This window comes from Orcinus orca, chromosome 11, assembly GCF_937001465.1.
Source record: "Orcinus orca chromosome 11, mOrcOrc1.1, whole genome shotgun sequence".
NCBI lineage: Eukaryota > Metazoa > Chordata > Mammalia > Artiodactyla > Delphinidae > Orcinus > Orcinus orca.
This window is the reverse complement of record NC_064569.1, coordinates 78,045,998-78,067,985: the sequence shown is the minus strand read 5'-3', so window position 1 is coordinate 78,067,985 and position 21,988 is coordinate 78,045,998. Positions and strand designations below refer to the sequence as shown.

The window sequence follows — 21,988 nt, the reverse complement described above, 5'->3', positions numbered from 1 at the left end:
GTTTGCAAATATTTTCTCGGATTTTGAGGGCTGTCTTTTCATCTTGTTATGTTTTCCTTTGCTGTGCAAAAGCTTTTAAGTTTCATTAGGTCCCATTTGTTTGTCTTTCTTTTTGTTTCCATTTCTCTAGGAGACGGGTCAAAAAGGGTCTTGCTGTGATGTGTGTCATAGAGGAACTTCCTTATTTTTCAAACCAATTTTAGTCAGTGCGTTCACATCTCACTGTGCCATTTCCAGAGCTTTCCACCCAGATTTCTAGCACCTGATACCTCCTACTGTCTCCACCAAAGGACTTGGTTAAGGTGTCTTGCCAGAGTCCACTCACACAGCACATACCTGAGTGCCTACTCTGTTCACTAAAACCAGATTAATCTTTCTACCACAACACTCTTGTACTGGGCCTAACCTGTTCAGAAACTTGCAGTGGCTTCCCCTGACTTTAAGAAAGAAGTTCCAGGACTTCCCTGGTGGCACAGTGGTTAAGAATTCGCCTGCCAGTGCAGGGGACACGGGTTCGAGCCCTGGTCCGGGAAGATCCCACATGCCGCAGAGCAACTAAGCCCATGCGCCACAACTACTGAGCCTGTGCTCTGGAGCCCGCGAGCCACAACTACTGAAGCCCGTGTGCCTACAGCCCGTGATCTGCAACAAAAGAAGCCACCGCAATGAGAAGCCCGTGCACCACAACAAAGAGTAGTCCCCACTCGCCGCAACTAGAGAAAGCCCGCGTGCAGCAACTAAGACCCAACCTGAGTCGATCTGACCTTCCCCGCCCCCACTGAACCCTCCACTCTAGGAAGACTCAGGCATCCCCCCCTTCTGAACACCCCATGATGCTCCATCTCCGGAGCCTTTCCCTCACATCAAAATCTTTCCAATCTCTCAAGTTGAGGATGGCCATGCCATTTTCCACCCAGCCATGGAATTGTTTCTCGTTGGGTTTCACTTTTCCACTTTACTCCCCCGTAAGCATCATCCATTATATTCCGGAATTCATATGCTTTTTCCAATATACATAACAAGTATTTTCCTTAACACTGCATTCCTGGGTTGGCCTGCTGAGTGTGTTTTAATAAGCAGTTTTCCCTAGGACCGTCTGTATGCTTGTGCAGCCATTCATTAATTCATTCACTGATCGCCTACTATGAACCAGTCACTACACTAGATCCTGGGGACATGACCAGGCCCCTGCCCTCTACTAACACACAATCTAAAGGGAAAGACAGTTTGACTGCAATGCTATAGAGGCTATCATAGAGGGATGGGAGCTTGGTGTGGGGGGCAGTGGCTAGCTCTGACTTCCCACTTAGAGAAGAGAGGGCAAGCACTCCAGGCAGAGGGAACAGTGCTGCAAGGCCTGGAGCAGCAAAAACAAATGGCGATTTTGAGGCACAGTGTGAAAGCCCATGTGGCTAGGGTCTAGACCACAGCCCTTCTCAGACTTGAACGGGCATACAAATACCTGTGGGCTTGTCGAGACCGGGTTCTGTTTCAGCAGGTCTGGAATAGAACTGAAGTTCTGCATTTCCAGCCAGCTCCTATGAGTTGCAAGAGCTTACAGGACACTGGCCTGGGAGGACTAAAGCAGTTCCAGGTGGGTATCTTCTGCTTTCATTCAAAAAAGACATGAACACTCCTTGCGTAGAGTGAATATCTCCTAGAAAGAAAATAGGAAGTGCTTCACCTTTTTATTCCGTAGTTATAAGGATATACTTCTACGTGGCTTGAGTTCCAGGACAGACCTAATCTTTAGTTTTGGCCTTTATATGTATCTCCTGCATCCCAAACTCCCACCATCGACTAGGAAACTGGTCATAGGGGAGGCGTCTCCCACAGCAACTCGTGCTTCCCAAACCCCCTCACGGCTTCTTCGCCAAGCATGTGAGGGGCAGAGCTCCAGGTACCCCATGCTACTAGCCCGTGATAGCGATGTGCACTGTTACCCTTAACCTTCTGACAAGGGGTATCTTGAGTTGATCTGTGTTGAATACAGTAAAGCCTCATTGGTTCAGGCTCTATTAACTTGACATAGGTGATCATTTGGGTACTTAATATTTACTTCTCTAGTCATTTCTTCATAAATAGGACAAAGTTTTATCATGCAGTTGTGATTGTAAGAATGATCAAAGCGTTTGAAAACATTTCAAGTAAACACATGGCTTTAGAAACACTCGTTTATATAATCATCCACTTTTTCTTTATGTAATCCACTTTCTTCTGTAATTTGTTCATTTCCTAAAAGGTTCTAATAGACACCACTGACTGGCTTCCAGGGCTGTAAACAACAACAATAATAGTGACAGCAAACATTTATTGAAAGCTATAGATTTTTTTATACATTTGTAATGTGAAGAATCAAAAACTTTAAAACTTTTTAAAAAATTACATTATTGGATTTGGTCAAAATGCATCCATTACAAGAAGGTCCCTATACTTGTGTACAAAATGACAAGTCCTGAGCTCTGCTGTGAAGCTCTATTGCAAGGGTTGAGAAGAAAACAGAAGAACACCCTCCCTCAGAGGACCCTAATGCATTCGAAGAGCATCTAGAAAGACACACTGTGTGGGGAAAAGAAAAACTATTTGCTTATTACAGATGGCTACATTTTAGCTTAGTTTGTGGCATTTGACTTGGATTTCCCACTCCCCCCCGCAATTTTCAGTAAATATAGTTTAAGAATTGAAATTTGAAAAGTAGAAGCACAATTGGAATTTTAAGCCATGTCTACCTATTTGCCAATCTGCATTTCCCCACAAAGGCATTTCTGTGATACTCCATCATATTAATCTGCAGAATATTTATAGAAAATCTTTGTGAAGTAATTTAATCCGTTGAGATTATCATCACCAATGGTTTACTTGCTTATACGTCCAGGTGCACATGTTAAAATAAGTGAATCCCCTGGGTTTTTCAAGTGGATAAACAAAATACAGAAATAGATTTAAGTGACATCATTCTGGTAAACTACTAAAGTATTTTAACTTTTAATATAACTGTATTGACTTAAACAGTAGAACAGTGTGCTCTTTCCTTACAGATCAATCATTTTTTATAGATGACTTTTCCTTTAGCTATAACATAATCAATTAATTCGTGATGGCCTCCAAACTGGTAAATCAAATGCTCCCATCTAGAAAGAAATCAAACATAAACAGATACAAGTCAAAATTATCACTCTGTCAATAAATGCTAATTTCAAAATACATTCTCTAAAAATTTTTTTACCCTTAGTAGTTAATATTTGGGCTCTTTAAAAAATGGTAGAGTACTATGATAATTAGTCTATGATAAATCCAATATTGTTTAATGATATTAAGTATTTGATCTTAAAATATTTGATTCACATTAGAACAATGACTCCAGATCAGTGCTTCTCAAACTTTAGCATGTATCTTTTTCACCTAGAAGACTTTTTAAGACAGAGATGCTAGGCCCACTCCTGGAGTTTCTGGTTTGGTAGACTGTCCAAGAGGCCTGAGAAGTTGCATTTCCAACAAATTCTCAGAGGATGCCCTTGCTGCTGGGACTGCACTTTGAGAACCACTGTTCTGGGCTAGCAGTCGGCAAACTGTGGTCTGTGGGCCAAATCTGGCCTGCTGCTTGCTTTTTATTGTTCTTGAGCTAAGATAGTCTTGTTTGGGGTTTTCTAAATTAGGATTTAAAATGAAAAACAAAGACAATAATATTCTGTGACATAAAAATTATATAAAATTCAAATTTCAATGTCCATAAATAAAGTGTTATTGGAACAGTAAAAAAAAAAAAAAAATTGCTTCAGTTAAATGATGCATGAGTGGTAACACCAGCATCACTCTCGATAGAGACAATGGCTGATGACCCTTGAGAGTAGAATTATGATGGAGACACTCTCTTCTGTTGAACATGAGGTCCAAGGCCTGGCAGAGGCTTGCTAGGGTCCAGACACCATAGGATTCACAACTTTAAGATTTAGAACAATAAAAAAAAAAAAAAAAAAAGATTTAGAACAATAAAACTCAACTTGTTACACTGGAGGCCCAGGAGGCAGCAGGCTGTGAGTGAGTAATACAAAACAAGAGGCAGGAAAACTGAAGCAAGGCTTTTGGGATCCAGCAGGAATGAGAAGTCAGAGAGGTAATGAATCAGAACCAGGATGACAAGCCAGAGCTGGGACCTGCGTGGCCCAACACAAGCAGAAAAGGTCAGAACCCAAGAAGAAAAACAAACACAGGCCAGAGGGCACAAGTCCAAAGTCCAGGTAAACAGAGCAGAAACCTGGAGATCTATGAAAGATATAAGATGGATGAAGAGACCAGAAAAGTTGGTCTACCCTGCAGTTTAGGACCTGGAGGGAGAGTTTTTGCTTAGAAAGGGGTGACACTGAGAAGACTGGGTAGCTGCTGAGCTTATACAGAGCCTGACACTAATAATCAGTGGAAAAGGGATTTAAACCAAGTCTCCATATTACAGTGGGCATACAATAACATGGCTCAGCTGGGAGAACACGCACCTGGATGAATTGATGATAATGAGATCTCCCCGTTTGCCTACTTCCAAAGATCCATGAGTGTGAGATTTTCCCAGGGCATAAGCGGCATTGATGGTGGCAGCGGCCAAGGCCTCGGGCATGGACATTCTCATGTTCACACAGGCCAGATGCATGACCATCGGCTAAGACGGGAAAAGAAAAGCATTGGAGGAAAGCAACAAGACGGCAGCTGCCACCTAGGACATTTCTCAACACAGCACAACAAATAATGATAGTTAAATGTATAAGTGGAGCTGGCTAAATCAGTATGAGAAAAGTTACATTTACATTTACACGTAAAGATCCTTATGCTTTGGGAAAGATTCGTTTATTATAGAGATTACTTACCCACCCACCCCCTATATGTATTTAATATTTATTTATTACTTTTCAAGGCCACTTACTGTGTACGATGAAGCTCACCTCCACATTTACTTACTAAAACTTACTAAACTTCCTTGAGCTTATGCAATTCTGAGAGGGGAAATAGGTTACTATAAAACCACAATGCCCAGAGGCTGCATCAAAGCATAGTATCAATAGAACCTTCTCTCTTCTCTCTCAGCCTGGAGGCATTCAAGTGGCACAGAAATACCCAATTACACTGCTGTCCACACTCTTCTTGTTTCACAGGAAAACCTTTTCAGATCTTTGAAACATTTTAACAGTTAGTGAAATATTTTTAAATTATTTATATGCTTCGTAGAAGTTTCATAGACTATGAAAGGCACATTAAAAATAATTACCATTGAAAAACAATACGCATTAGGGTTGAAATCGCTACCCAGAGCGACTATTACCCCTTCATCTAACATTTTCCTGGCTCGAGGTTGCTTCAGTCTAAGGAGAGGGAAAAAAATGATGTCAGTCTCTAGAAGTGGAACTTTTGAAGAACAGATGTTCAGAGTTGAAGCAGACTTAAAGATATCCAACCCCTTCGTGTTCTGGAAGAAGAAACAGAAACTCAAGCTTCAGTGATTAGTGGTGGCGTCCAGCAGAAGCCCAGGACTCCTGATTTTTATCAGCCCGCTTTGGAAATCACGTGGCTGTGGCTAGCTTTTTAAATTTGGGATTATCATGACAATCTTTATATATATTCGGAGTTCCTTGCAAAGGAAGAAAACTTAAAATTGTTTTCAAATGTAATAAACTTTTTTTGACTCCCAAATATAAACAATGAGGTTTAAATAATGCTTTTTAAATTAATATTTTACAATTTTTTGTTCATATCTCTCCCTCTCCTTTTTTTTGGGAGGGAAAGGGGGTCTCAAACATTATTATAGGTCCTTTAAATTTTTGAAGGCCCAAGAAACTAATATGTAACGTATTTGTGCTTCTTCCTGGATTAGGTATCTCCCTGACCTCCTTGCACGCTTTTTTTGGTTGTTTGTTTGTTTTGTTTTTTTGTGTTTTTTTTTTTTTTTTTTTTTGCGGTACGCAGGCCTCTCACTGTTGTGGCCTCTCCCGTTGCGGAGCACAGGCTCCGGACGCACAGGCTCAGCGGCCATGGCTCACAGGCCCAGCTGCTCCGCGGCATGTGGCATCTTCGCGGACTGGGGCACGAACCCGTGTCCCCTGCATCGGCAGGCAGACTCTCAACCACTGCGCCACCAGGGAAGCCCTTGCGAGCTTTTTAAAGTAACTGCTTAAGAGGAAGTTCAGAGGCCTATCTGCCTATCACCAGGTTTTACTGGAACAAACAGTTAATTTTCCTGGCAGGTTGGGCTTTCTCAGACAGGTATTCTAAGGGGGCCTGGGCTCATTCTAGGGAGGCATCCTGGAGCTGTTAGAAACTATGCCAGTGTTTGTTCAAGTCTTATAATGTCGGGGAAGATGGGTGAATAAAATCATTTGTGCTAAGAACCTGTAGGTTTACAGGCAAGATTGAGGTTTAGTGGAGAGAGGGGCTCAGAGGAGCCTGAATGAAGTTTGGTCAAGGAGAGACCTCCGCTGGAAAGCCTTCCCAGTCACCTTGTTGGCCCTCATTTCCTCTGGCTTCCCCAGCACCCCACACCCCTCCATTTTAGAAACAATAGCTATTGTTTCATGACAATGATAGTGGACTGGTACTCAGCCATTATGAACCTGTACTGCCCAGGAGCTGTCTTTAAATAAAGCTGCTGAGGGTAACCCTGACCCCTCCTTTGAGACCCTACTCTAGCCTTAAGTTCAATTTGATTGATCGGTTGGTTGTAAAGTATTAAGACTATTACACCTGCCCCTCTGCTGGCAAGTCCAGCAGGGGCTAAGGATCACTGAAAGGATTATTTCTTTTTCTTATAATTTGTCCCAGCACCCAGTCCTGTCTCTGGCTAATTAATATTTTTGATTGAATGAATGAATGATACTGTTATATTCTAGGAGTGTACTAAATATGGCAAAGAATGGAATAACTTTATTATTAATAATAATTATATTAATTATTAATAATAATTCTGTGCTCAGAGTAGGTTCTCTTTATGTTTTATACAAAGTCCACCTAAGTTTGGCATTCGAGGCTCCCCGCAAACTGAGCCCACACTTCTTTCAGGGCCTCCTTTCTCATCCCTGTCCTACCCAATACTGCACTCGAACCACTGGGGTTTTCTATTTGTACATTTCTGAGTCTGCCGTTCTCCTTGCCTAGAATATCCACCCCTCCCTGAAATGCATTCATATTCCCAGGCCCAGCTCACCTCTCACCCACCCATGCTCACTTTCCCTGGTCACTCAGCCAGAAGCGATTATCCTTTTCATTACCTCTATAGGTATTACTGTCTATTCACTTATCATGTTTCATATGCTTACACTGCAAATTCTGTGAAGGACCATGTGTGTCTTATTCACCATTGTGTCTCTAGTACCAGTACAGTGCCTGGTATTAATAGCTGATTGATTATGTTTTGTTAAAGGAATTCTTTAATTTTTTATTATTGTGTTTTCATTGCACCTCAGTTTTATTTTCTCCCCAAAATACAGGGACTTCTTGGCAGCTTCAATGAAAAGCATATGGTATCTAACACAAGGAGATCAATAAAACTTGCCTGGTCATTAATTCAGCCAGAGTCATTCTAAAACCATCCCATTAGTGAAAACTCTGTGCCAGGTACCAAAGCCTCAGAGTCATCCTTGAGTCATTTCTCACAGTCCACATCCAACCCATCAGAAAATCTTGTTGGCTCCCCCTTAAAACTATATCCAGAATCCAACTCATTTTTATATCCCTCTGCTACCACCTTGGATCCAAGTCACCATCATTGCTTGCTAGGATATTTGTTAAGACCATCCTAACTGGCTTTCCTGCTTCTACCCTCAAGTCCCCTAAAATATATTCTCTTCCTAGCAGCCAGAGGGATGTTTTAGAAAAATAAGTTAGATCGTGTCGCCGTGCTTTGAACCACTCTCAGTGGCTTCCCGTGGGCTTGCTGTCTGCACCATGAACTCAGCCCTTCAAGAACTGCCCCTCTTTCTGGCCTCGTCTCCTCTCTCTCCCTGCCTGGCTTGTGCCTCTCTGGCCTCACTCTTGCTGTTCCTCAAATACTCTCAGTGCATTTCTACCGCTGCACTCACCATCCAGCCACTCAGAACACTCTTCTAGTTATCCCGGCTCCTTCCCCCAGATATGGCTTGCTCCCTCACTTCCTGGAGGTCTCTGCCCAAATGTCCCCTCCTCCAAAAGCCTTCCCTGACCACCCTAAAAACACAGCACCCTCTCCTCAAACACTCTCTATCCTCTCGCCTCACCTGGATTGTTTTCACAGCACCAAGCATCACCTGACATTTTCTATGTTCGTTGGTCGGTTTGCACATTGTCTGTCTCTCCCCATTAGAATGTAAGCTCCTTGAGGACAAGACTCTGTTTTACTTGTGGCTGGATCCACAGTGCCTAGAACAGTGCCTGACAAGTAGTGGGCCCCCAACACGCGTGTTGAATACAGAAATTAATCAAGGATTGGGGGTACAGAGGTGACACTTGCCCTTGTAGCATTCCCAGTCTACGACAGGCAGTTTCCAGGACCACTTAAAATAGTGTTTCTCTGCTAGGACAATGCATGAGAGAGGTGGGTGAAGCAGAGGTACAGAGTGAGGAAAGGGTAGATGTTAAAATTTCCCTGCCGGTAACTCTGACGGCCTCCCCTCCCTTTCCCGAACTACTTAAGGAGGAAAAATATATGTATGTACAAGGCAGTAAAATTATAAAGGGGGCTCCAGATAAACTAAGGCGAATGTGTCCTGAATAAATTTAAATATTATACACAAAGATGCATAAAATAATGATTAAAAGAAGCCCTTGAGTGGCATAAGGCAATGGTTATTCTGGAAATGAGAGTCAAGAGAGTTCAGGGCGCAGCGGGGAAACCTGCAGGTTCCTCCTGATGGAGAGATCAGAGAAATACAGAAACAGAGAAGCCAGAGAAGAGCGTGGCTTTCTCTTTGGTTGCCCCTGTCATCCAAACAGGATGTTAAACCCATCTTGTGGTGATGGCACGTGGCAGCGGCCACTGGCATAGGGACAAAGTGCAGACTTTTAATGCTGAACTGCCCTCCAGCACCGCAGGTCTCAGATTTTTGCTCTGTCTTAAGAGATTCAAGGTGAGTTAAAGGAATCCTTTTCTTTTGTAAAAACTTATTCCTTGGGTGGTGGAAAGTTAACCAGATTAAGTCTTGATTGATGACTCTGATGACTACTGAGATTTGCAAGAAAAGCAGCTGATCATACTGAGAATAGTTATTAATGGATATTTCCTGACGGTAACCTACATTATGTCTACTCTTTAAGAGAATAGTAATAAGAGAAATGTATAATATTTTATATATATAGGTGTATAAAATCATAATAAATTTGAAAAAAGCACTGCAATATTCCTTTCTTCTCCCTTATAAAAGTTACTTGAACCTGTTTTTCCAATCCCTCAGGCAGAGTTTCTCAATCGCAGCACAATTAATGTCTTGGACTGGATGATTCTTTGTTGTAGAAGGTTTTTCCGTGCACTGTAGGATATTTAGCAACATCTCTGGCCTCTACCCACTAGATGCCAGTGACACCCCCTAGTTGTGACAACCAAAAATGTCTCCAGGTACTGTCAAATATCCCCTGAGGAGTAAAATCACTCCAAGTTTGAGAACCACTGTCCTAAGGCCATAACTGGCGAATCACGCCCCTCCCCACAAAAAACCATGTATCACAACCGCAGAGAAAGCACCCAGTCCTAAGAGGAAATCAACTGCCTCTTGAACGCTGGACCTTCTGACCACAACTTCGGTGGCTGTTATGGAAGCGGTTCAATGAGTCAAGAGACCTCAGGTCTCATATTTGAACTGGAGCAATGGCCGTGATAAAAGATGGACTACACGGACTCAGTCCACTGAGGGCACACAGCCAAATCCCCGGGGAGATGCCACAATATATACTTAGACATCTCCTCTTTCCTCCCACTCCCAGGATTTATGAGGATTATGGTCCCCACTTGTATCCTCTTAGAAAGCAGCTCATTCAGATTCAGAATACTGTGAAATATCCCTAATATCTTATGCATAAGTATAAAGCCTTTAAAGTATAAAGCCTATATCACTATTTTCTAATTATAAAAGTAATACATATTGATTTTTAATTGGAGAATTCCAAAAATGAGGAAGAAAGAAAATGAAAGCGCCACTCTCGCCAGTAATCCCACCACTCAAACACAATTCGGGTCTAAGCTCCCTCCTCAGGGTAATTCATTACAAATATCATACCAGTATTAGCATCTTCCATGAGCTAAGTTTTCCTGATCTGCATTTTTTTTTTTTTTTTGGTGGTACGCGGGCCTCTCGCTGCTGTGGCCTCTCCCGTTGCGGAGCATAGGCTCCGGACGCGCAGGCTCAGCGGCCATGGCTCACGGGCCCAGCCACTCCACGGCATGTGGGATCTTCCCGGACCGGGGCACGAACCCGTGTCCCCAGCATCGGCAGGCGGACTCGCAACCGCTGCGCCACCAGGGAAGCCCCTGATCTGCATTTTTAAGGGATTTGTAAGGGTGATGAATATTTGGGCATCTTGGAAGTCTGTGTGTCCACAGCTTATACTTGCAGCTCTCATGTTGGGGGGAGAAACAACCTCACCTCAGCATGTAGGCCGTGGTGGGCAGGAGGACAGCAGAGCACCTGGCCGCTGCCATGGCAGCAATGCCTTCATCACTCACTTCTTCCAGGTGACTGATTGCCTGGGCTCCCAGTTCCACCCCGAGCTAAACAGAATGGGCAGAGAGACAGAGAGAAGTTTCACCAACAGCAAAAACAAATCAATAACGTGCCAGCAAATGGTTTTCCTGCAAAAATAAACAGCACTCTATTATTAAGATTTCTTGCCAACTACCTCTCACGAGCACAAGCTCGGTGATCTGAAGTCGGCAGTGTGGTGAAGTGGATCCAGAGATATTTAGGAGGAGAATTGGGAGGACTTGCTGGTTGGCTGAAATGCAGTAGGTGAGGGGGAGGGAGGAGTCAAAATGATATCCAGGGTCTCGACTTAGGCAACAGATGGATAATGACGTCATTCATTGGGGCAGGAAACACGGGACAAGATTTGGACGTGATATTAAGAGATCATATTGAACGCGTGGTGGTCGAGACACATGTAGACTATCTACATCTGTATTTATGCCCCAAGGGCAGTTGTTTATGTAGCTCCAGGGCTTAGAGGAAAGAGCTAGACCCCCAACTGCAGGGATCTGGTGCGTCTTACTGCTGAATTCTCAGTGCCTAGAACAATGCCCGGCACACAGTAGATACTCAACTATTTGTAGAAAGCATGAATAAATTAATCTGGAAAAGACACATAGATGTGAAAATCCTCCTGTGGCCATTAATGGTATGCTCCACTAAAAGCCCTCTGGATGCTGCCACAGAAAGACCCTAGAAGCTACCTGTGAAATTAACAGACTGAGCTAGGGTGGCTTTGCGTGCCAATCAAAATAGGTTGTGAATTTAGTGAATGAGATCACAGAGGTACTTCTTTTTTCTACTAGTATCACCAGGAGGAAATAATAAAAGTAAATGATCAGCAAAAAAGTCTGGGATTCCAAGGCTCAACCACACCAACCTGCACATATTTCAAACAAGTTTCCCCACTCTCTATCTTTTCAGATGGTTACTCCTTCCTTTGAACAAACTCATTAAGTTTTCCACAGCACGAGTGTCGACAAAGGAAAAGCAAAAGGTCACCCATACCTCAGCAGCCTTCATTGGGTGGAGTTCATCCCCATGGAAGTTAATCTGTAACCCTATATCTTTCCCACTTTGAAGAATCCTTCTGGTGGAATCGAGATCAAAGACGCCCTTCTCACAGAACACATCTATATTGTCAACGTGTATTTCCCCATTTCTGCCAAGTTCCTTCAACTTTGGGAGGTGGTTATTGATGATGTCATCAGCGGCTTCAGTAGCAGTTTTTCCTCTGAGGGAAGAAGAAAGTGAGATTACCGTGGGCAAGTGTTTTTTTTTTTTTTTAAATTGGAGAAAGGGTTTTTTTGGCACTTGGAGAATCTGAGAAATTGTAGGTAAATGACCCCAAGCCTCAGAAAGGTAAAGAGAAGATCAAAGCTATAACTCAGGACTCTTAGCAATCCGGATGAGCCTACATAGCAGAGGTATTGATAAGACTTCTGTATACACTGACCCTATAGGCAGAGACTCAGATGGTTCATCCATTCTGGCACATCTGGGTTGCCTTTGGGAATGCCTTGCTGAAAAAATGAATCTTCTTGTCAAGGACACGTAGAGGACATCCTGGATGCTTCCTTGACAACCCAACCGTGAGCCCCTTATCTGGGCCAAGCTGTTTCTAGGAGCATCTGCCTAAGGCTTTCTGCCTCATCAGACATAGGGGAGGAAGATAGTAGGAGGCCCTGAAATTCTTTCTAAGATTCTGGGGTAGTTATATATGAGAAAGGTCTGGGCTTTTGAAGTCAGACACAGAGCTGCGCCACTTGCTAGCCATATAACTTTGGACACATGATGTAGACGTCATTTGGCATCCTCTGGGCCTCAGGCTTTATCTTCGGGGATAAGGATCAGACCTCAGAGGCTCACTGGCAGATGGAGAAATTTTCTGTAAAACTTTAGCCTTGTGTTTGGCACACAGAAGGCTCTCAGCAAAAACCATCTGGGTGGGTAGATAGAGGTGGGCTCTGAGGAGACACGTACTTATATATGCTGTTTCTAATTCTCGAGACAACCATATAGGATAAGCGTGTTATTTAGCTGGTTTAAAGATAAGCAATTCATGTTCAGAAAAGTTAAGTGATCAAAACTTAACTCAAAATCACCCAGCTGGAAGTAGCTAAGCTAGACTCAAACCCAGGTCTGGTGTCCCTCCAAAGCCTGAGACTTTTCTGCCATGTCACATTGTCTTTCCTACTAAAAAAAAAGACTATAATAGACAGGATAACCCAAAAGTCTTAGTGCAGTTTCAAGCCATAATAATTTCAGAAGTATAAATGCTAAAAACATACAACAAACATCATTGGAAATATTAAGTATTTATATTTCTTTTCTACTTAGTTCTGTAAATTTTTCATAATAATTTCAATGTTAATTTTTTTAGTTCCTTTGATTAAAGATGGTAAATGAAATATTAACATTAAAATTTTCTTTGTCAAAGTTCACAGAACTAAATAAATGTACACATTTTTTAATGATTAACCTTAAAAGATTTAATTAACTTATTAATATGACTTAATTAAATGGGCTATTTATGTGATTAAACCATTTTTGTAAGCCTGCAGCATTTATTATCTAAGTTAGTTATCACAACTTAAAACTGCACTAAGACTTTGGAGACACCTGCGAATTTTCAAGTCCTGGATTTCTTTTGGATCGTTTGGTTCTGGGACTGCAGGCCTTCTGATCTAGTAATTCCGGGATGGATGAGATGCAGACACAGAAGGGGAGAGAATTCTCTACAGCAAATCCATACAGGAGGAACTTTCTAGGTAAAGAGGAAAGTTGAAAAAAACATTTACAGCATTAAAACAAAAATGTTTGCTGCTAAACAAGCAAACAGATGAACAAAAATAAAAACCTCCCTACGTCATCTTGACGTCAAGATTTGACCTACCTCCCACGGGGTGTTACTCAATTCCTGAAGTGCCTTTGGGCTCACTGTCATGGGAAACCATTTAAATTAATATCTGTCATTTTAAAGGACCTATCAGGGGAATTTCTTTTTGTTAACCAAGAGTTTTCAACATCTCCTCTTCCTTCACTATTAAGGGACTTGCAAACGAATGGGTCTGGGGGGGCCCGCCTTCCTAAACCCATGTGTGTGAGATGCCTGAAGGTTGGAATCAGAACACCTTTCCAAAGGCTCTACTGGTCCCTCTGCAAGAGCTAACGTGCTGGTGCACCTTCACTCCCTGGAGAACACAGCCCCACTTAGGCACCACAGGAGCCCTTCTGCGTTCTCAGTATCCTGAGTTAAACCCTGGTCCCTTCGGCTGAGGTTACTTTGGCACCGAGTGAGCCCCGCAGTAAGTGGCTGAGATGCTGATGTCCAGCTCCCGCCGGGCGCGCTCAATCACGCGTAGCATCTTGAGCTCCGTCTCCAGGCTGAGGCCGTATCCGCTCTTGCACTCCACCAGCGTTGTCCCCGCCCTCATCATGCACCCAAGCCGCTGCTGGAAGGAACTGAACAGCTCCTCCTCTGAGGCCTGGCGCGTGCGCTCCACCGTGAAGTTGATCCCTCCTCCAGCCTGGTGGATATCCATGTATGTGGCTCCTGCCAACTGAACACACGGTTCACCCTTAGGTCTGCAAAATGCAGGGAGGTTGCAGGCAGCTCTACAGAACCTACGTACGGGGTGATATTCGACATGACTGACAATCGATATGGCACAGGCACCAACCGATCAGGAAGGATGGTGGGGCACCATCCTTCTGGAAGTCCCTACTCTGCCAGGGTGGTGGGGAGTTGCAGGGGTCAGAGGTGTTTCAGGAAGGGACTGGGATGGCAGAAATGGGAGATGTGGGGAGGACTTGGGGCCTCAGGCTAGCGACAGTTTACCAACAGGTACAAAAGTATTTCGGTATTTTAACAAGCCAGTCAGTCTCGGTGTGTACCAGCTAGTCTCGGTACCCATGAGAAAGCAAAGCTTAGGCGATTAGGGACCTCACTGTGGTTATTCAAGTCCCCACTAAGAGACCCAGAGCATTTCCACCCCTCAGTATCTGGCCACCTAGAGTTTCGGGCCTGACCTCTGTCACTCAAGCAAATAAAGAGGCTCTTTCTGGGATCCCACTGGACCCCTGTTACTCTGGGCAGCAGAGAATGTGGTGCAAACAAAGTGTGCCCGCCTGCGGGGCTCCCTTAGTCACACCCTTCCCTTCTGTTCTTAATTCTGTCACGTTCAAGTTATTGCAAACTTGAGCTTTTAAGGAAAGTTTCAATGGTTTTATAATAAATGATCTTTGTTCATTTCGTGTTAAAAAAAAAAAACAACACCTGATGGGTTGTAAAAAAACATTTTTTACATGTTGCCCTTTTTGCATCACTTTCTGCATCATCGAATGAGAGAATTGGACCGTAAATCTCTAAGGTTGATTTTTGGCTCTGAAATTCAATGATTTAAGAAAGTCTTAAAAACAGTTCTAGATTGTTGAAAAAGGCAGACAATTTTTGAAGAAATTTTTTCTTTTTCTGAAATAATCCAATTTCGCTGTTAGGCTGCACAGGTTTTTTTTTTTTTTTTTTTTTTTTTTGCTGTACGCGGGCCTCTCACTGTTGTGGCCTCTCCCGTTGCGGAGCACAGGCTCCAGATGAGCAGGCTCAGCAGCCATGGCTCACGGGCCCAGCCGCTCCGCGGCATGTGGGATCTTCCCGGACCGGGGCACGAACCCGTGTCCCCTGCATCGGCAGGCGGACTCTCAACCACTGCGCCACCAGGGAAGCCCAGGCTGCACAGGTTTTTAAAAAACAGTGTGAAGAAAAGACACGGAGGGAACAACCTGAAAAGGCTACGTACTGTAGGATTCCAAGTCTATGACATTCTGGAAAAGGCAAAACTATGGAGACAGTAGAAAGATCAGTGGTTGCCAGGGACTGGGGCGAGACAGGGATGAATAGGCAGAGCAGAGAAGATTTTTTGGGCAGTAAAATTACTCTGTATGATACTACAATGGTGGGGGCATGTCATTACACATTTGCCCAAACCTAAAGGATGCACAGCACCAAGAGTCAACCGACATGAAAGCTATCAACTCTGGGTGATGATGATGTGTCAGTGTAGGTTCATCCATGGTAACAAATGTACCACTCTGGTCAGGGATGTTGAAAATGGAAAAGGCTGTGCTTTGGGCAGGGGGCAGGGAGCAGTGGTATATGGGAAATCTCTGTACCTTTCATTCAATTGTTCTGTGAACCTAAAACTACTCTAAAAAATAAAGTCTACTAAAAACAAGGAAATAAACAATGTGAAAATGGCTCAAACCAGGGATTTGAGGGTTGACTGCAGCTAATTAATGACTGACAAAGACTACAATTTATGTTTCTTAATAAGTTTCATTTTTCTGGAAAAAAAGTGGGAACAATATAAGACATTTTATTTTTGTGATTAATAATATGTTTTTCCAAGTTTGACCCCAATGAATGGTGATTTTCAAACTGTTTCCTGGAGTCCCTTCAAAGGCTACCAAGGGATGGAATGAGGAAAAGAAAAGAGAGGAGAAATTAGTGAGCAAAGCAGGTCAGCTCTATTTTAAAAGGAGGATTTGGCAGCTAAAACAGCTTGAAAACTATTATACTTGAAATGACTGACAGCCCTGGGCACAGTATAAAGATTTGGTACCAAGTTATAAATTGGTTAATTTTGTTGTCATTGATTTCCATAGTCCAAGCCAGTAAAAATATCCATTAAAAAGACATGTAAACATTTGTTGTAAAGCCTAACAGCCTACAAACTCTAGAAAACCACGTCTATATTTGTGCTTTATTTTGATTTGCTATTGTTTATTGCAGTTACCTTCATCGCAAACTCATGAACTCTTTCACCAGCCCATACTGGATGTGTGTGTGCATCCACTAAACCTGTAATCAATAAATCAAATCACGTTTAAAGTTAAGAAACAGAAAGCACTTAGACAGCAGGCAGACTCTACTATACAGTTCTTAGGAAAGCACGATGGTGGTCAGCCATCTTGGAGGAGGGTGGAGAAGGGAGAATTTGTCTGAGTCGTTCCAAGAAGACTCCCTGCATGGTTGGTCTAGAAGGCTCTAATGGAGGAGGGTGACTCAACATGATGAAAATATCCCCTAAAGAAATACAGCTCCTTTTGCCCAATAAATCCATGCTCACCAAGCAACCTTTTAAAACAGGATGTCAAATCTATTAGCTGAGCAAAACCAAGGAAGAATCTGGGTGTGAAAAAGAATAATACTATCCCTACCCTCAACTTTGAGCAGGAAAAGTATAAAATCAGAAAGATGAATCTTTCTTTAAGAAAGAAAAATATTTTAATTAAAGAGAAACTATAAAATGGTCACTTGAAACTTTTGTTTATCCCAGTACAATTTGGTAAAGTCCGTCCTTCCAGAACATTCAAAGTGCCTTATAGATTAAATGGCTCATTAGTGGTTCCGATCGGAGTAAAATCAAAAGTCCCTACCATATATTCTCTACCATATTCTGCTCTTTCTCATGAGGTTTCACCCTGACTTTCTCTCCTGACCCCCAAGGGCCAGATAGTAGAAGCTCTGTCAGATGTGCACAGCACACAAGTATAAATCCTAGCCTCTGTGTTTGCGCAGAACTCAAAATTTGTGAAATTTGTTTCAGAGGATTACATAAAGCCATAAAACATAGAAAATGTAGGAGATAATGGTTAATAAACTGATTCTGTTATCAATCACTGAAGATACAAATGAACTTCAATGAAATCTCTAGGGTTTCTTGGTTTATGTTTTTTCGCCTGGAGATGGGTCCTTTGTTTCATACTCTATACAAATTTAGAGTATATTCTGGAATTACAGAGAGCAATTTGCTGTCTTTGCCTCCCCTATGCCATGGATTAATAAAATTCTTCCAACAGCTTTTGAACCCAAGCCCAGCACAGCTGGTTCTCTTCAACATATGAGTGGGAAGAAGTGGAGTGAATGAATGGGTGTGACTCCCAGCTTGCCCTTCACCTGTTTAGAGATCTTGGGTAAGATATTTCACCCCTAAACATCAGTGTTCTAATCTGCAATGTGTAGATAATGATACTTACCTTCCAGGGCAGTTCGGTTTCATTCAACATGAAAGTGCGTTTGTAAAGCAGCTAGACATTTACTAGTAGAAATTCAATAAATGGTAGCTATTATATTTTCACATCATTGTGAAACCTTGTTTAAAACAAGCTACTACTCTTCCTCTTTACACTACTAAAACTGCTTTCAGGGCTTTACTGAAAAAGAGGTTAATACCTGGCAAGATGCATTTCCCAGAACAGTCAATTCTTTCTTGAAATGTTTCTTCTGAAAACTGTTTTTGGATAGCATCAGCAGGACCGATGGCTTTTATGAACCCATCTCTGAAAAAAAAATCAAGAAATTATGACTAACTTTGGGGAAAATATTGTGAAAATTTTGACCAATGATCACATTATTGATGCCTTTTGGTGTCAGTCAATATTTATTGTATTTCCTTCTCGAGTGTGTGTCTTTGGAAATTGACTCTAGCCACATGCAAGGCAAAAAGTCAAATCAGGTGTAGCAGAGATTGCTAATTGTTCCCCAAGATCAATGTTCCCTTTTCCCACAGTGCTAGATTCCTAAATTTTAGCTAGAGGCATGACCACCCAGAATAAAGACCACCTTTCCACATCTCCCATCAGCCAGGTGTGGCCACGTGACTAAGTTCTAGCCAATAGGATCGTTTTCTCTGCCTACTTCCTACTGGCTGGAATGTAGACACCATAATGAGAGATGGCACAGCAATCCTGGATGCTGGAGTGCCTGTGAGCAAGAGGGCAGTGCTCAGCTGAGCAAGACAGTAGGGGTCGGGTCTGGATCCTCCGTGGAGTACGGCCATCAACTAGCTCTAGGTTCCTACATCCATGCAATTCTGTTAACTCATTTTAACAAGTTTTTGACAGTAACACTGGGAATGTTTTTATTTCTTTGTTAATTAAAAACAAACAAACACAGAGTCCCTAAAAGCTGGGCTCTTACACAACCCTAAGCAGATTCAGATAAGGGATGAGACTTGTGTAATCGCAGTGCCATGGGCTCTCCAATTCAGATGGGCACCCAACCCCCATTACCACTCCAAGTCCACCCTTCCAAACTTTGGCTGTTCTTTTATTCTCAGAAGTGTAAATGAAAATAACTGAAAATGTCCTCTCTTTCTGGTGGCTGAATCTTAATTATCTATCACCCCAAACCATTGCCATCTGAACGTTTTCTGTGGTTCTCAAGCTTTGGGGTGCAGACAAAGTGGGTGGGAGACGTGCTTTGTAAAAATTCAGATCTCAGAACTCCACCCATAGAGATCCTGATTCAAAAGACCTGGGGATAGGTGGGGACTGGGTGGAGGGGATTGGATGAAGGTAGTCAAAATGTACAAACTTCCAATTATAAGATAAATAAGTACTAGGGATGTAATGTACAGCATGATAAATATAATGAACACTGCTGTATGTTACTTATGAAAGTTGTTCAAAGAATAAGTCCTAGGAGTTCTGGTCACAAGGAAAAAATTTTTTTCTACTTCTTTGAATTTGTATCTATATGAGAGGATGGATGTTCACTATACTTACTGGTAATCATTTCAAGATGTATGTAAGTCAAATCGTGCTGTTCACCTTAAATCTATACAGTGCTGTATGCCAATTATATCTCAAGAAAACTTGAAAAAAGAAAAAAGATCTGGGGATGGGGGGCGGCATCAGAAGTCTGTCTTTAAAAAAAAAATCTCAGGCCGTCTGAGTCAGGTGGTCCCCCGTCCGCACTTCAAGAAGCATTGGAGAGAACCCCTACGCCTTCAGATTGCTGCAATTATATTTTATCAGCAGAAGCGGGATCTTGACGCTCCCCAGTGGGATGTGCAGCTTGAGAGAGGTTTCTTCAACTGAATGACAACCGGAGGCGGCCAAATACATTAGCAACAGGCGCCTAAAAGGCAGGCGTGCCAATGACTCCCTGGGTGCGAAAAGGCTGTTACCGCGTTGCCCTCCACAGCGCACAAGTTACAGAAAGAGCACCAAGCTGGGCCTTGGCTGACCAGTGCCCCACAGCACACGACCCGGGTCGCCCGCAGCTCCAGAGCGCGCGGCCACTTACGTGCCCACCACCAGGCTGGCGCCCTCCAGCACCGCCAGGCTGCGCAGCGCGTCCCGCGCCAGGAAGCGCTCGCCGCGGGCGCACACCAGCACCACTTGCCGCGCGTTCTCCAGCAGGAGGCGGTGGCCGTCCGCCATGTCGCTGCGCACCGCAGGTCTAGCAGAGGCTGTGCGGCTCCTGCCGCTGGCGGCCGGCGGTAGAGGGGACAGGTCCGCAGGCGGCGCCGCCCCGGGGCCAGCAAGGAGGGGCGGGGCGGGGGCGGGCGCTCGTAGCAGCTGCCAGTCCAGACCGCCGGGGATGCGCGCCTCCCCCCACTACGAACCGGCAAGAAGAGTACCAGCAACGAGAATGATGATTAGTAATAAACGTTATAATGGAATCTTCTCTTTCCTGTTCGCTTTGTTCATGCTCTGGGTAAATGTGGTAGAGAGTCCTGTCCCTACTTTACAGGTAAGGAAACTGCGGCTCTGCGGAGGGGAGAGAGAAAGGCGGGCTGCGACGATCACGTGACCTGGCGGAAAGGAGTCACCGAGGGCGAGGGGGCCCGGAGTGGGCAGAATGGGGGAGGAGGGGGACCTGGGTAGGGGCAGGGGCCGGAACCTGAGACAGAGTCCCGGGAGGGGACAGAGTGGGGAGAAACCTCTGACCAGAAACTCGCGGCAGCCTGGGACTCGGGGGGCCGCCCGCAGAGGGAACCCGGGGATGGGGAGGAGAGGGAGGCGGGGGGGTGGGTCGCTCCAGGGTCCGCGCGACCGCGAGTACCGCGCACTTTGCGGTTGGCCCGCTCCGCTCCCGGATCCACTACCACACGGTCCCCGAGATGAAGGAGGAGCAGGGCAGGGGAGGATAGAGCCGAGACTAAAAAATCGATTGGCGCCTTCTCTCATCTTCCCCTATCCTTCCGCCTTCCTGAAGGATAGGTTGGAACGGCTCCTGAATGCAAACTCGTCGAGGTAAGATTGGTTTCAGCTCAGTGTCGCCCACCGCAACTGTATCCGGTGGGGCCTGCCCTCACCGAGATTGGAGACCGAATTAAGTTTGTTTAAAGAAGATGGTCTGTAATTCTTAGCCACATCTCTTCCTGCCTGTCAGTTGCTGTGAATACACTGGCAGGCACTGGGTTTTGAGTTTCTCAAATATATTATTTTGTTTATACACTTTTATTAGAAGCTCTGTGTTAGGCCTTTCAGGACATTCAAAGATAGGAAGGCCCTTTCCCTGCCCAGCAAAAACTTTACAATCAAAAGGAAGACACTTTATGGACGCAAATAGCATACGGTAAAAGAAAGCTGCGGCCAGCAAAACCACAAAATCTAAAAGTCCATTTTTTGTCACTATAAAGCCATTTAAAAACGAAGAACAGAAAGCAAAAACGCCTTTAAATGAACACAATAAATACGAATATACTTAAGCTTCATATTACGGCCATGAAAGAGACAGATCAGACAGGTAGGAAAGAGAGAAAAAGAAGAGGGGGGGGAGAATTAAATAGATAATGTGAATAAAAGAGACCCTAAAGGGGAAAAAAATTCATAGATTACTCACAGCTCAGACACACAATCAGAAACAGATGTGTGTCTTTCACAGTTTTAAAAAGAAAGGTATAATATATACAGAGAAATAATACTATAAGAGAAGTATAAAATCCAAACGGAACTTCTTGAACAACCATAGAAACAGTGGAAAATAGAAACACATAAAGTCACTAATTCATAGAGAAATATTAACATTTTCTTTATAAAATTTCTGCTAAAGACTTGAATCTGCTACATTTTGCAATTATAGGCATATTTGCAGATGTTGCAATTAGAGGTATAAACTAAGCACGGGGTGAAATTATAGGCACATAGAAGGCTGTGGGGTTCAGTAAACTTGTCGTAATCCCACTTCTGTAACTTATGAGCTATTTGACCTTGGGCAATTTACTTAATTTCTCTAAGCCTCATTTTCCTCATCCATATCATGGGAGTAATTGATTCTACTTTATGGACTTGTTTGAGCTTTAAATAAGATGAAATGTAAATCACTCGGCCCAGTGCCTAGCTCTAAAGAAGTAGTATTATTATTACTGTTAGTTTATTTTAATCCTGCTATTTGCCTTGCTGGTCAATTAAGTTAAAGATTTGATTTCAACCAACAGCCCTTCAAAGAATATACCATGTTCTTAAAGCGTACAAGCTCTTGGTAAGTCTAAAAGAAATCATACTTT

At 43.4% G+C, this 21,988-nt stretch overlaps 1 protein-coding gene across 1 annotated transcript; it reads right to left on the bottom strand.

Annotated features, from left to right (window-relative positions):
• Positions 1–822: 822 nt before the first annotated feature.
• Positions 823–20,031, bottom strand: AMDHD1 (amidohydrolase domain containing 1). The gene is made up of 9 exons (XM_004269524.3): positions 19,780–20,031; positions 17,923–18,029; positions 16,484–16,548; positions 13,974–14,251; positions 11,697–11,922; positions 10,590–10,714; positions 5,255–5,348; positions 4,491–4,651; positions 823–3,131 (listed from the first exon to the last, which is right to left on the bottom strand). The coding sequence occupies exons 1-9, from the start codon at positions 19,914–19,916 to the stop codon at positions 3,044–3,046; spliced, it is 1,281 nt and encodes a 426-aa protein (XP_004269572.1). The 5' UTR covers positions 19,917–20,031; the 3' UTR covers positions 823–3,043.
• Positions 20,032–21,988: the final 1,957 nt, after the last annotated feature.

What these genes read in the sequence shown, in the direction of transcription:
- AMDHD1 (XM_004269524.3), bottom strand. Translation starts at nt 19,916, where the DNA reads ATGGCGGACGGCCACCGCCTCCTGCTGGAGAACGCGCGGCAAGTGGTG. An exon ending in GCCAGCCTGGTGGTGGGCAC is followed by an intron (nt 18,030 to 19,779) that starts GTAAGTGGCCGC and finishes TTTTTTTTTCAG; the next exon opens with AGATGGGTTCATAAAAGCCA. An exon ending in ATTATCATCAATTCATCCAG is followed by an intron (nt 3,132 to 4,490) that starts GTGCGTGTTCTC and finishes ATTTCTTTCTAG; the next exon opens with ATGGGAGCATTTGATTTACC.